At 43.4% G+C, this 13446-nt stretch overlaps 1 protein-coding gene across 1 annotated transcript; it reads left to right on the forward strand.

The window, feature by feature from the left end:
• Positions 1-422: 422 nt before the first annotated feature.
• LOC117263673 (uncharacterized) lies at positions 423-13446 on the forward strand. The gene is made up of 3 exons (XM_033637268.2): positions 423-2062; positions 3361-4270; positions 5398-13446. The coding sequence occupies exons 1-3, from the start codon at positions 709-711 to the stop codon at positions 7061-7063; spliced, it is 3930 nt and encodes a 1309-aa protein (XP_033493159.2). The 5' UTR covers positions 423-708; the 3' UTR covers positions 7064-13446.

Consider the following 13446-nt stretch of genomic DNA (forward strand, 5'->3'; position numbering starts at 1 on the left):
GTTTTATCATTATTATACCTTTTATTGTCATTTTTATTATTTATATTTTTGTATTTATTTTTCAATTTCTTTTTATCTATTCATTATTTTTATTTATTTAGAAATTCATTAATGAATTTCCTAATGTTTTCTGGACATACTCAGAGAAAGTAATGTTAGATCAGCGAGTGGCGGTAGTGCGCCAATAAAAATCAAAAGAAGAAGAAGTGCTTCCGATTAGCATGCTAAGCTAACGTCTGGAGATTTCGGTGAAACTTTATGCATTTTTGCTGTAACTAATGGATATGTCCATGTTAAATATTGTTAGTATATTTGTTTAGTGGCAAGATAACAGCTACTAAATTATTTAACAACAAAAAGGAGCCGAAATGATGTCCGAACATTTACCCGGAAGTCGTTGGCACGACCCCAAAACACTTCCGTCCCCGGAACTTATTGTTTGTTGTTAGCGTGTGGTGAACACGGTGCAGTAAAACTTTCCTTATCTGATGAAATAGTAACGTCAGAAACTGCTGGATTCGTTTTGTAAAAGCGAAAACAAAGCTTCAAATAGCGGATTTATTTTCTTTTTCCTGCCGGAAACAGGTTTACAGCTAATGTTGTCCAAGCTAAGCTAACGTTAGCCGCAGCTAGCTCCTGCTAACACATCTTTTTCTCCTCCTGGACATTAAGAACCTTGTTTTAAGTTTCTCAGAGGACGTGAGGACAATGGCGGTCAGGCGGAAGTTTGACCTCCGATTCAAAGAGACGGTTCTACAGTATGCAGAGGAAACTTCCGGAGAACAAGCTGCGAGGTTCTTCAACATCGACTCTAAGAGGATCCGGTACTGGAGGAAACAGAGGGCCGAGCTGCGGTCTGCTGATGAGGGGAGAGCACGGCTGAGCAGAGATGGGAGGAAAAAGCTGAGCGTGGAGCTGGAGAGACGGCTCTCGGAGTGGATTCACGCCATGCGAGACAGACACCAGGCGGTATCGGCGGACATGATCAAGAACAAAGCGTTAGAGATCTACCCGACGGTGAGTGACGGAGGCAGCAGGTTTGTGGCAAGCACGGGCTGGCTACAAAAATTCCTAAAGCGCTATAACCTGTCACTTCGACGTCGCAGTGCTGTGACCCAGGAAGACCCGAACCTGCTCACTGAGAAACTCGTTTGGTTTGTGGACTATGTCGGGAAGACGGTGAGCGCTAAGAGGATTTTAGAGAAGGACATCATCACAATGGACGAGACCGTAGCTTGGTTTGACGCATCGTCTCCAACACAAGGAGTACAGGGACAGGAGAGGAGCCAGCTCACCATCATCCTCGCCGCCAAGGCAGACGGCACTAAATTGAAGCCTTTTATTGTCTTCAGAGGGGCAGACGGCGATGAGGAGGCGATGCGGCAGCAGATCTCTGGCGCGGTGATCAACACGTCACCAAACGGCTGGATTAATGACACTCTTGTGTCGGACTGGCTGGAGACTGTGGTGGGGAAATCCAATGCCACGCCCCGCCTCCTGGTGTGGGACTCCCAACGGTCCCACGTTAGCGTCACCGCCAAACTGAAACATGACTTCAACATCACACCAGCAGTGATCCCAAGAGGCTGCACCGAATACGTCCAAGCCCACAACGTGATGTGGAACCAGCCCTTGAAGCAGAATCTGCACGACGCCTACGATCGCTGGATGGCTGGGGACTACCAGAAGGAGTACACGGCCGGGGGGGACCTTAAACCTCCCGCCCGCCGCCTGCTGGTAGACTGGGTGGTCGCAGCATGGGACAAACTGGACACAGACATGATAAGAGAGTCTTTCAAAGTTTGTGGATTGTCTGTGAAAAGTGACGGCAGTGAGGATGATGTCATCGCCTGTTTCAAGGAGGGACAGCCCTGTGCCGCCGGACGGGACATGCTCACTCGGGCCCGACAGAGGAGCTGGGAGAACTGGAGCCCAGTTGCTGAAGAGGAGGAGGATGGAGTCAAAGATTTTTATTTTGAGGAGGAGGATGAAGAGGAACTTGTTTTTGAGGAAGAGGAGGAAGATGGTGATCACACCTCCTTACACTGCATCACTCATCAGGGTAAGCTGAAGATTGTTCTGTGAAGTGCTGTAAAGTTTAGTTGATTCAAAACACACATTAAACACACAGTACACACACATTAAACACATTAAACACACATGAAACAAATACATTAAACACACAGTAAACACACAGTAAACACATAGTAAACACACATTAAACACATTAAACACACATGAAACACACATGAAACAAACACATTAAACATATTAAACACACAGTAAACACACATTAAACATATTAAACACACAGTAAACACACATTAAACATATTAAACACACATTAAACACACAGTAAACACATTAAACACACATGAAACACACTTTAAACACACATGAAACACACATTAAACACACATTAAACATGGCTTAATAGAGACAATTTCAAACACAAATCAGCTTCACTATAACTCGCAGCATTCACAGACAAACACTTGTCTTTATCTGGACACATTTTCCCCACAAATCCAACATGCTAACGTCATTAGCACAAGCCTATGGCATTTTACATTGTATAAATTAGCCTAGCAGCTAGCAGAGATTTCCTCTGCTCATATGAAGCCAGGATAAATCACACACAAGACTTAAAATGCTATTTTAGTGGAGGCTTTATTGTCTTCACAATTTATTGTTTCTTATCTGTGAAATTAAAGTAAATCAAAGCTTTGTTTCCACTGAGGGAAATGGTTTCAGCTCACAGAGACAGACAGGAGGTCTGCGTCACTGTGACGCATAGTAACAATTCTGGGGAGGTGCACGTCAGGCTACGGCGTAGGTTACGGGGTAGGCTCTACGTCAATGTGGAGCCTATGCCGTAGCTACGGTGTCAGTTCAACGCAGAAGTAAACAAAGTGTAAGACGTTTTCATTTCCAACGACGTGTGCTCTGATTTTAATCACGAAATATTCATGACATATGTATACATATATTTTGGTACGTGGGGAGAAGCAAATGTCCCCAGAAATGGTTATCTAAAGCAGTGATTCTCAAATAGGGGCGTGTGAAGGCACTCCAGGGGGTGCCTGGAGATTTTTTTAAAAAATATATTTACCTTACCTTACCTTACTTTACCCTACCCTACCTGTAGCAGGTTTGTAGCCTTCAAGTTTTTGCTCTGGCTGTTACTAAGTTGCCATGGAACTGGCGGAGTAACATTTTTTGTTATAAGCCAGGTGTGCTGTTCTGCTGATTTGAGCACATTCCAAATGTCTTTTTGACCAATCAGATCGCTTGGTCGCAATTACTTGTAGTATATTATACATTAACAACTGTCTGTCTGTGTTTCGGCTTTACCTTCAGATGTTAAGAATGTGATCGCCGTTAAGGAGGAGCAGCAGGAGTGGAGCTCCAGTGTGGACCAGGAGGACCCAGAGCCCCCACACATTAAAGAGGAACAGGAGGAATTCTGGAGCAGTCAGGAGGGAGAGCAGCTTCAAGGGCTGGAGGAGGCTGATATCACCAAGTTCACATTCACTCCTGTCCCTGTGAAGAGTGAAGATGATGAAGAGAAACCTCAGTTTGAGGGACACCACTGTGGAGGACCAGGACCAGTGCCCGGAGGCGGAGTACAACCAGTGCCCGGAGGAGGGGTACGACCAGTGCCCAGAGACTCTGATCCAGATTTAATACCAGATACTGAGGACAAGAAGCCTGACAGTTCTTTAGTTGCTGAGATCGAAGTCAGTCTTGATGACTGGGACAAGACTAGCCCTGAGACTTCAGAGTTTTCTGAACCAGAGATTGACGAGGGTGATGACTGGAAACCTCAGTCATGTTTAAACTCTCTGAAACATAAGGAACGTCCTGTCAGGAATGGAGAGAAACAGTTTAGCTGCTCCGAGTGTGGGAGAAGATTTTCTCAAAAGAAACATCAGACCCAACACATGCAGGTCCACATACGGAAGAAACTATTGACCTGCAGTGTTTGTGAGCAAAAGTTCACTCGGCTTTGGCAGGTCAAAAGACATAAATGTGCTGGTCGTCAGTCCTCAGAGCTTTATCAGAGTCCAACTGAGGAGAGCGGAGAGGCGGAGCAGATGGAGACAGAAGCTGATGGAGAAGACTGTGGAGGACCAGAACCAGCCAGGAACTCAGATCCAGATCCAGATTTACCATCAGATACTGATGACAAGACCGGAGACTCCTCTGAAGCTGAGACTGATGACAGTGACGATGACTGGAAGGAGACCAGTGATTCACTGACGGAGGAGTATGTAATGTCTATATTGTTATTTTGGTATCTTAAAGGGATAGTGCACCCAACATGAAAATTCAGCCATTATCTACTCACCCATATGCCGAGGGAGGCTCAGGTGAAGTTTTAGAGTCCTCACATCACTTGCAGAGATCCAAGGGGAGAGGAGGTAGCAACACAACTCCACCTAATGGAGGCTGACGGCGCCCCAGATTCAAACGTCCAAAAACACATAATTGAAACCACAAAATATCTCCATACTGCTCGTCCGTAGTGATCCAAGTGTCCTGAAGCCCCGACATAAAAAGTTGTTTGGAAAAACCTCATTTGAACTCTGTTTTGTAGCTCTGACTGCCTCCCTGTGCACCGCGCTCACGGGTGAGAGGCAGGATTCGCCCTGGACAGGTCGCCAGTCTATCACAGGGCTGACACATAGAGACAGACAACCATTCACGCTCACATTCACACCTACGGACAATTTAGAGTCATCAATTAACCTAGTCCCCAATCTGCATGTCTGTGGACTGTGGGAGGAAGCCGGAGTGCCCGGAGAGAACCCACGCTGACACGGGGAGAACATGCAAACTCCGCACAGAAGGGCTCCCACACCCGGGATCTGCTGTGAGGCGAGAGTGCTAACCACCACACCACCGTGACAGCAGAAGTTTGGCGGCTAAATTTATAGTCTTCTCAAAGCGAATCACTGGAATGGAAGGAACTCAGGCGTGCTGATCCAGCAGTAATTATAGCCTAAATATTGAGATTATAATTAACAGGAGACAAAATTTTTGTCTCCAAAAACAAGAAAACTGCAGCTCCTGTTTACTCTCATTTGTGTACAGGTAAGTCTTGCCCTCTCCAATATGGCGGCGCTGCTGACATATTGCTGCAATGGGCTGACAAAGTCATTATGGCGTCTACATATATATATATGTCTATGACCATTAGAATAGAATAGAATATACTTTATAGTCCCCTAGGGGAAATTTGTCATGGACTCAAGTGCGTAGTAGTAGTAGCTGCCTTGCAGACAATAAATATACATAGAATACATATAACAGCTAGAGACGTACATGTACATACACACTCATATTATTACCTGTTTCAGTCTTGACCTTTTTTTCCTGTGTCTTTTTTCACAGTGAAGATGAAGATGACGATGATGAGGACGATGACTTCACAACAGGGTCATCAACAACATCACAACATCCAATGAAGCGCCGTCGAGATGGGTCCGCCGCCTTTAGAGCAAGAGAAGAGGAGGAGGGGGAAGAGGCTCGGTGGCATAACAAAGAGGAGAAAGATAAAAGACCCGACCCACTCAGGTTCATACCCATCAGGGAACCTGGCCCCACCCTCGACCCCACCGCTTCATGGTCTCCCCTTTCACTCTTCCAGCTGTTTTTTAGTGACTCCATCGTCTGCACCATCATTGAAAACACAAACGCAAATGCTGCCAAAAGACTTAAGTCCGGGTTGAAGTTTGTGTGGAAACCTCTGACGGTGAGCGATTTCTACATCTTCCTGTCCATCATCATCTTCTCAGGACTTGTTAAAGTACACGTCAGAGGGGACTACTGGAGAAAGGAATGGCCGTTCAACTTCAGATTCCCTGGCGAAACCATGAGACGGGATCGCTTTGAATCCATCTTATGGTCCCTGCACTTGAGCAATCCAGCAGAGGACGAAGAGAACGACCGCAAGAAGAACACAGCAGAGTATGACCGACTGTTCAAGATCAAGCCACTGTACACTGAGATAGTGAACGCCTGCAAAGTGCAGTTCCAGCCTTACCAGAATATTTCCATAGATGAACGGATGGTGGCGTCCAGGGCTCGCACAGGTATGACACGATACATGAAGGACAAGCCCACAAAGTGGGGGTACAAAATATTTGTGCTTTTGGACTCCTTAACGGCCTACACGTGGAATTTCTTTGTCTATGAGGGAAGGAGTGTGCATGGTCCAGGCCAGGGTTTGAACTACACTTCAGTCATGGACCTTATGGCGTTCCCTCTCCTTGGTCGGGGCTACACACTATTCGTCGACAGTTTCTATTCCAGCACCGCCCTCTTTAAGGAACTGTCCAGACAAGACATCGCCGCATGTGGGACAGTCAGAAAAAAACAGATTGGCTTTCCAAAGACCACCCAGAATGACTTACCAAAGAATGCTGAAAGAGGAGATATGCGATGGATACGCCAAAACAACCTCCTGTTTGTAAAATGGATGGACACACGTGAAGTGACCATTTGCTCAACTGTACACGAAGCCTTCAGCGGACAGACAGTGCAGAGGAAAGTCAAAGAGGCCGGCGTGTGGCAAACCAAGAACATAACCATTCCCGATTCTATTGTGGAGTACAACCGCAACAGGGGTGGCGTGGATCTGTCCGATGCTTTGATCGGCTGCTACAGCGTGCACCACAAAACCATGAAATGGTACAAGAGGTTCTTTTACCATTTTATGGACATCGCTGTGGTCAACAGTTTCCTGCTCCACAAAGAACTACACAAAAAGAAGAACGATCCCGTTGTGAAGAAGCCACTCTCCCAGAAGCGCTTTAGGGAGAAGCTCGCTGCAGAAATGCTGTGGTATGCCAAAGACTCAGCACCACCAACGTCAACTCCAGCCGCCTGCATGCCTGCATACTTTGGAGACAATGGTACAGAATCCAGGAAGTACTGCAAGAGATGCCAGGACGCTGGTATCAAAAGGATGAAAACACCTGTGTACTGCATGAAGTGTCAGGTCCCGCTCTGCTTTAATGCCAGAAGGAACTGCTTCAAAGATTGGCACAACAAATAAGCCCCTCTTCGTTTCATTAATTAGCTATGGATGGAGGAGAGGAGCCTTTTCCCCCTAAAACCCCGCCCATGGACCCAAATTTGTTTTTTGGATCATCTGAGATGGGTCTTGAATTTGGGTGCATTTGGTAATATGGATATTCCACCTCAACATTCCTTGACTAAAACCTCTATAACTTTCCTCTGTTCTACTTAAACAGTATCAGTCTTGGCACCAGTAATGTTCAGATGTTGCTGCAACTACATAATTCCAACAGGATACCATAAAATTTCATTTAAAAGCCTAGTCCCAATTAAATGTCCAGTCCCTTTTACGAGCCCGATGTGGCCTCTGGATTAGAGAGCTGTACCAGGTGCCGCTCCAAAGCTCCAGTATCCCCGGCTTGTCAGAAAGGAAGCAGGATGGACAACACCGCAGCAGGTGTAACTGATCAGATGCAGGAAACCAAGTGTCAGCCAGGCCAGGCCTCTATTTGAGACAGGCCTTTAATTTGACAATTAAAGACCTGGCCTGGTTGCTAAGCAGTTTGCTTTTCATAGAAGTTCTTTGGATGTATAAAACTGGATTGTTGACTACCCACTTGAGCTAACGTTAGTTAGCTGCTAAGATCAGCCTACTAATTGAAATTTTATGGTATTCACACTGAAAAGTAACAGTTCTGTTTGGCAGAAATGAAATTTTTCATTTATGCTGTGCATCATTACCATGAACTCTGACACATCTGCAGAAATCCCACAAATGTACCTTTATCATGATACCAAAATTATTCATATCGACCAGGGGTCGGTAACCATAACTATCAAAACTGTTTACGATTTTTGACCAGAAATACTAAAAAAAATCCACACAACGTATTTGAGCCTCATAATAATGTAAACATAGCCAAGTCTAAATTAGCCTTAACAGTCTAAACGAGCATTCATTAATATGTTTTACCACAATGTAGCGACTGTACAGGGCACTATTAATGATTATTTGGAGTTTTAACTTTGCAAAGCTGGCAGTGAAAGCAAACACATCTGTCCACACACTACTAAACTTTCTATTTTATTTCAAGACTTATATTTTTTTTGGATTTAGCACCCATAGCTAACCATAGCTGACTCAAGAGAGAGTCACCGCTATCAAAGTTCGACAAAATTTCAAGGAAAGAGTGCCACTTTCACTTGTTGAAATGTTTAAAATGAATGTATTTGGTATATAGGCTTCACATTTTCACAATTGGAGAATTTAAGAATTTCTTTAGGCCAGCAGTACTGACAAATAAAAACTAATATGTTAAAAAAAACTTATTCATTTCCATATAATACCTTTGTCAAAGCTACAGAGAGACACTGGAGAGGGACTAAAGAGCCGCATGTGGCTCCAAAGACACAGGTTGCCTTCCCCTGATGTAGACCATGTAGTTAGAGAATATACTCTTCATTTTAGGCATATCATTTTTGAGCCCCTGAGCTGGGGGCTTTAGGGATTACAGACTCCTCTGAACCTGAGACTGTTCAGTGTTATGTGTCATGTATCTTTGCAGAGAAACATGATGTGTCATGAAGAAGAAAAGTCTAAATACATTTTCGATACAGTTTCAAGTTAATGAAACACAAGTTGTTCAGGAGATCAACGCTGCTGATATTTTCAGCATTCAAATATTTCCACTACAAACAGAAAACTGTGTAATGTAAAAAGCATCATCAGGTTTGAGTCCTAAGATAAATCTTCAAACACTAGAATGAAACTTATCTTTGTTACTCCAGGTGTTTCAATTTTTTATTTATTTATTTTTTTAGTCTTACCCTTGGATGAGTTCAATTTTTTGTTACTTTTATACCTTCTGAATGTGTTGAAACAACACTGCAACTTTATGATGTTACTTTAACTCGGCTGATTGCTGATACCTTTTAATACACTGAAAAAGTTTCCTTCATGTCTGTACAGCGTTACTGAAGTTTTTTTGTTGCTAAAAGAATGTTTGATTATTATTTATGAAAGGTGTCTGCATGTTCAACAACAATGATAAAGGTTGCTGTACTGGAATCAAGAACATTTGAGCTTAGGCACTGGACTTTTTAGAAAATACGACTCTGAGGAGGGTGGCATGGTGGTACAGTGGTTAGCATTGTTGCCTCACAGCAAGAGGGTTGTTGGTTCAAATCCAGGGCTTGACCCCCAACAGGATAAGCGCTTACTTAAATGAATGACTTTAAGGATCCAATTACAAATAAAAATAGCGTTTAGAGATGTTAATAATTTTTTTGTTGGGATGTTTTGATCCAATCTCCATGATCAGTATTGGGACCGATCAAGGTATTTTTAAGTGATCGGGGTAGGTTCTGTTGAGCTGTGTGTAACTCGATCCAATCATTTGTTTTACTTTCACACAGGTGTTTTAACTGGTGATGGTTTCAAGTACAGCGTCGCAACCAGTGCAACTCTTATGGAAGTATTTCTGTGCCATCTGAGTTTGAATTTGAATTCCTAAAACTGAATTTTTTAGCATCAAAATCAGACTATGAATTTTAAAAACCATTAAATTTCTAGCAGTGATTTTTTTTTTTTTTTTTTGCCTCTGATTTTTTCATTCATCTTCTAACCACTTCATCCTCTTGAGGGTCGCGGGGGGGTGGAGCCTATCCCAGCTGACATCGGGCGAGAGGCATGGTTCACCCTGGACAGGTCGCCAGACTATCGCAGGGCTAACACATAGAGACAAACAACCATTCACGCTCACATTCACACCTATGGACAATTTAGAGTTATCAGTTAACCTAGTCCCCAAACTGCATGTCTTTGGACTGTGGGAGGAAGCCGGAGAGAACCCATGCTGACACGGGAAGAACATGCAAACTCCACACAGAAGGGCTTCCACACCCGGGATCGAACCGGCAACCCTCTTGCTGTGAGGCGAGAGTGCTAACCACCTCACCACCATGCCGCCCCCTCTGATTTTTTTTTTTCAATGTTAAAATAAATTCAGTGTAAAAAGATCCAGAGTTAACAATCGGGTAACCAGGGAGAAGCAGTTGATCCCTGTCTCAATTCATCCAACGTCCAGCCAATCCGGTCTTTAAGTGTGACGTAACACCCTTTCAAAATACTATTTCCGGGTCCAAACATTCTGTCAGATACTCAAACGACAATGACGGAACCGGTGAACCTGTTTACAATCACTTCTTTCCTCAGCGAGGTCAGTGTAGGTGTTCTGCCTGGTGGAATAATAAAGGATTGCGTCCAGGCATCACAGAAAAAGAGAGTTGAGGTGAGTTTGAAGTTAGCAGCAAGCTAGCTAGTTGATCTAAAGATGATATGCCAAAAACACCGTACAGGACTGCTAAAACTTTTGGAGCGTTAGTGAAGTTAGGCAAGTTGACATATAATGATGTGCCAGCCCCTGGCTAGCAACAGTATTGTTAGGCTAATATCTTTTAGATGTGTTAGGGTGAGGGTTGAATTGTTTTCAATATAACATCAGGTTCTTGTTGAGGGACAGGCAGTAAGGTACCGCAGCTGCTAGTGCCCATTCAGCCAACACAAGTGCCACCATATGGCAGCTCTGCTGATTTGGGTCGGAAAAAAATGTGTCCTGCACCGATGATGAGGGCGACGATGCCAAGGATGGGCGACGTATCAGCAAGGAGAGTGTCTGAGATGGCCCCAGCCACAACACAAAGTTAGTAATTAATTTGCAAATGATGCTGTCTTGTTGTTGCTTGTTTTGAATTATTTACTTAACATCATGTGGTTTAGAGCTATTGTATTATGTGAAGATTAACTATCAAACAGTGCTAATATACACTCATGTATACCATGGTGTATCATGTTATTTCAGCTGGAATCAAAAGATCTGTCACTCAGGAGGACAAGGACTGGGTACAGGCAGTGGTTGAATTGTTAACAAGGGGGATGCAATGTACCTTTGATTTTTTTGTGTGCACACATCATCAAATATGACAGCACAGATGTGCAAAATTAATCAAGATGAAGAAAAATGGCATGACCTATACCTGCTGCCTTTAAAAAACAAATAATGCAGTAGTATTGCTATTGCAATACAGACAAAAATCATTTTAGAGTATAAATAAGAGTAGTTCTGAAGTAGCTCTGAAAATTGATCTTAGAGTCACTCTTATCCTACAGACATTTCCTTAGCCAGTCATAATTTCTCCTTACCTGTGAAGCCTTGGGCTGATAATTGGTGCTGCTGTCCTGATACCTGCCTGGTTTCTCTCTGTCCCTCTTCTATCTATTGCAATAATATAGATAATAAATGTGCAAAGCAAAATTCATAAATTAGGAATAATAGTGGTGACATAGCTGTGGAAATTAATCGCACAGTCACTTTTGTGCTCTAGATATTTTCTTTCAGCCAGTTATAATCTCTCCTCACCTGTGAAGACCCTGCATGATCACCCTTGCTGGCCTCTGGTCCACTGTCTCCTCCCTGACTCTGCTCTTTATATTGTGGCAATAAAGATAAAAAAAATATGTGCAAAGCAATAGTGAGCACAAGTTCTTATTAAGGAGGAGTGGGTTTATTCTTAGCATGAAACTAGCTAGCAAGGTATTTAACATAGGTAACAATAACATTAGTGTTCTTGTTAACTAGCTTAACTTGATATATTGGCATCTATTAATTAGTCATCATTTAGCGAACATTATCTACATGCAACAGCATCACTCAGCTTACATGGTGTGCTTGGAAGAAACTGTGCAAGATTTTTTGCTACTTGCTGGCTGGTTTGCTGAACATAGTTAACACACAGCAGCACACGTCTCGTCTGTGCGATTGATTCAGATCACAACAGGACAGCATGTGTATGCCGCCTGGCGCCGGTGCGTTTAAAGATGGCTCAGAAAAACACGTTAACACATGTTAAAAACGAATTGAACGGTTGTAACGGCTATAAAAAGTGCGGGGGACAGGGCACAGATACGGGAAGTGCGGGGGACATATCCCCTGCGTCCCCCCCTCAAATTACGTCCGTGTCTGCACACACAGATTCTAGATTAACAACGGGGATGCTTTTTGGTCAATTTTCTAACAAAGGAGATGGCATCCCCCCTCAATTCGACCACTGGGAACAGGCATCCCTGTCACAACCTGTGTTTTACTGGGATGGGGTGGATTTTGAGTCCAGAAACTCCTCGGTACAACTTATGTCTTTTGTACTTTGATATTACAGATATCAGACTGTCCGCTTTAACTGAAAGATATTTTGTATACATTATGTGAAACCTCACTGACAAGGAAATCAACCATTTGTATTTGTAAAACTGTTTGCTAAACTTTAAATCTAGACTCTCCCTATCAAGACATTTGAGGGGCTGTTGACCAACCCAGGTTATAACCAAGCAGAGGACAAGGCTCTTTATTTGCTGTCATCACTTGCAGTCACTGAGCAGGAGAAGCAGCAGATAGAGAGAGGGTTAATTCATTCATTCATTCATTAATGATTAACCTTGTATCAAGCCCTTGGCAAGCTTCAGCTGCTTGATAACAGGTTAATGATTAGAATCAGGTGTGTTAGAGTGGGGTCATACCTCAAACATGTGGGGCAGTAGCTCTCCAGAAGCAGGGTTGGTGACCACTGTATTAAATGTTATGGGTTTTTTTTTGTTGATCGGGCAATCCTCCATGAGCCAAGGGCAAAGCACCAATACACGGAGCGCACAGGTGTTGTCATCCAAGAGAGGGGATTGTTCCTGTCTGACAGCGGCCTACTCTGTGGCTCTCCAGATGGGACAGTGTCTAACGATTGTGTTATAGAGGTGACATGTCTGTGGTCAGCCAGAGCCAAGACCATCCTACAAGCAGCAGAGAGTAGGGACTTCCTCCTGGAGTTGGATGAAGAAACTGGTTTCCTGACGCTAAAACAACTCCGTAACTACTGGAATCAGATTCAGGGCAACCTACACCTGACGAGCTAACAGTTGTCACCTAATTGTATGGACCTTGTCATCCTGCCAGTGCTCAAAGATCCCACATGGGCTCTTAACATTGACACATTTTATAAAGAGTGTTTGCTTCCAAACATGGTGTTGCAGTTGTTGTAAAGTAGTGTTGGAAAGTAACTAAGTACATTTACTCAAGTACTGTACTTAAGTACAGTTCTGAGGTACCTGTATTTTACTTGAGTATTTCTGTTTGATGCTACTTTATATTTCCACTCCACTACATTTATCTTCATCTTCAGCTCTCAGATGAAGATGTGACACAAAAGATAATATGTTGTTTTGTTATGTTTCATGTAACACAGGACCAAAGAGTGATTGTAAATGTTTGTATGTTAATATCTGCACTTGCACTCACCCTGCATTCATGACCTGTAAATATTCATGTCCTTTGAATCAATTTGTATTGTTATAATAAATTAAGTTTTTGGCACGAA

The sequence above is a fragment of the Epinephelus lanceolatus genome, chromosome 16 (assembly GCF_041903045.1).
Source record: "Epinephelus lanceolatus isolate andai-2023 chromosome 16, ASM4190304v1, whole genome shotgun sequence".
Classification (NCBI taxonomy): Eukaryota; Metazoa; Chordata; class Actinopteri; order Perciformes; family Serranidae; genus Epinephelus; species Epinephelus lanceolatus.

Coding starts and splice junctions, on each gene's coding strand:
- LOC117263673 (XM_033637268.2), top strand. CDS start 709: ATGGCGGTCAGGCGGAAGTTTGACCTCCGATTCAAAGAGACGGTTCTA. Junction 2,063..3,360: donor ACACTGCATCACTCATCAGG/GTAAGCTGAAGA, acceptor CTTTACCTTCAG/ATGTTAAGAATGTGATCGCC. Junction 4,271..5,397: donor AGTGATTCACTGACGGAGGA/GTATGTAATGTC, acceptor CTTTTTTCACAG/TGAAGATGAAGATGACGATG.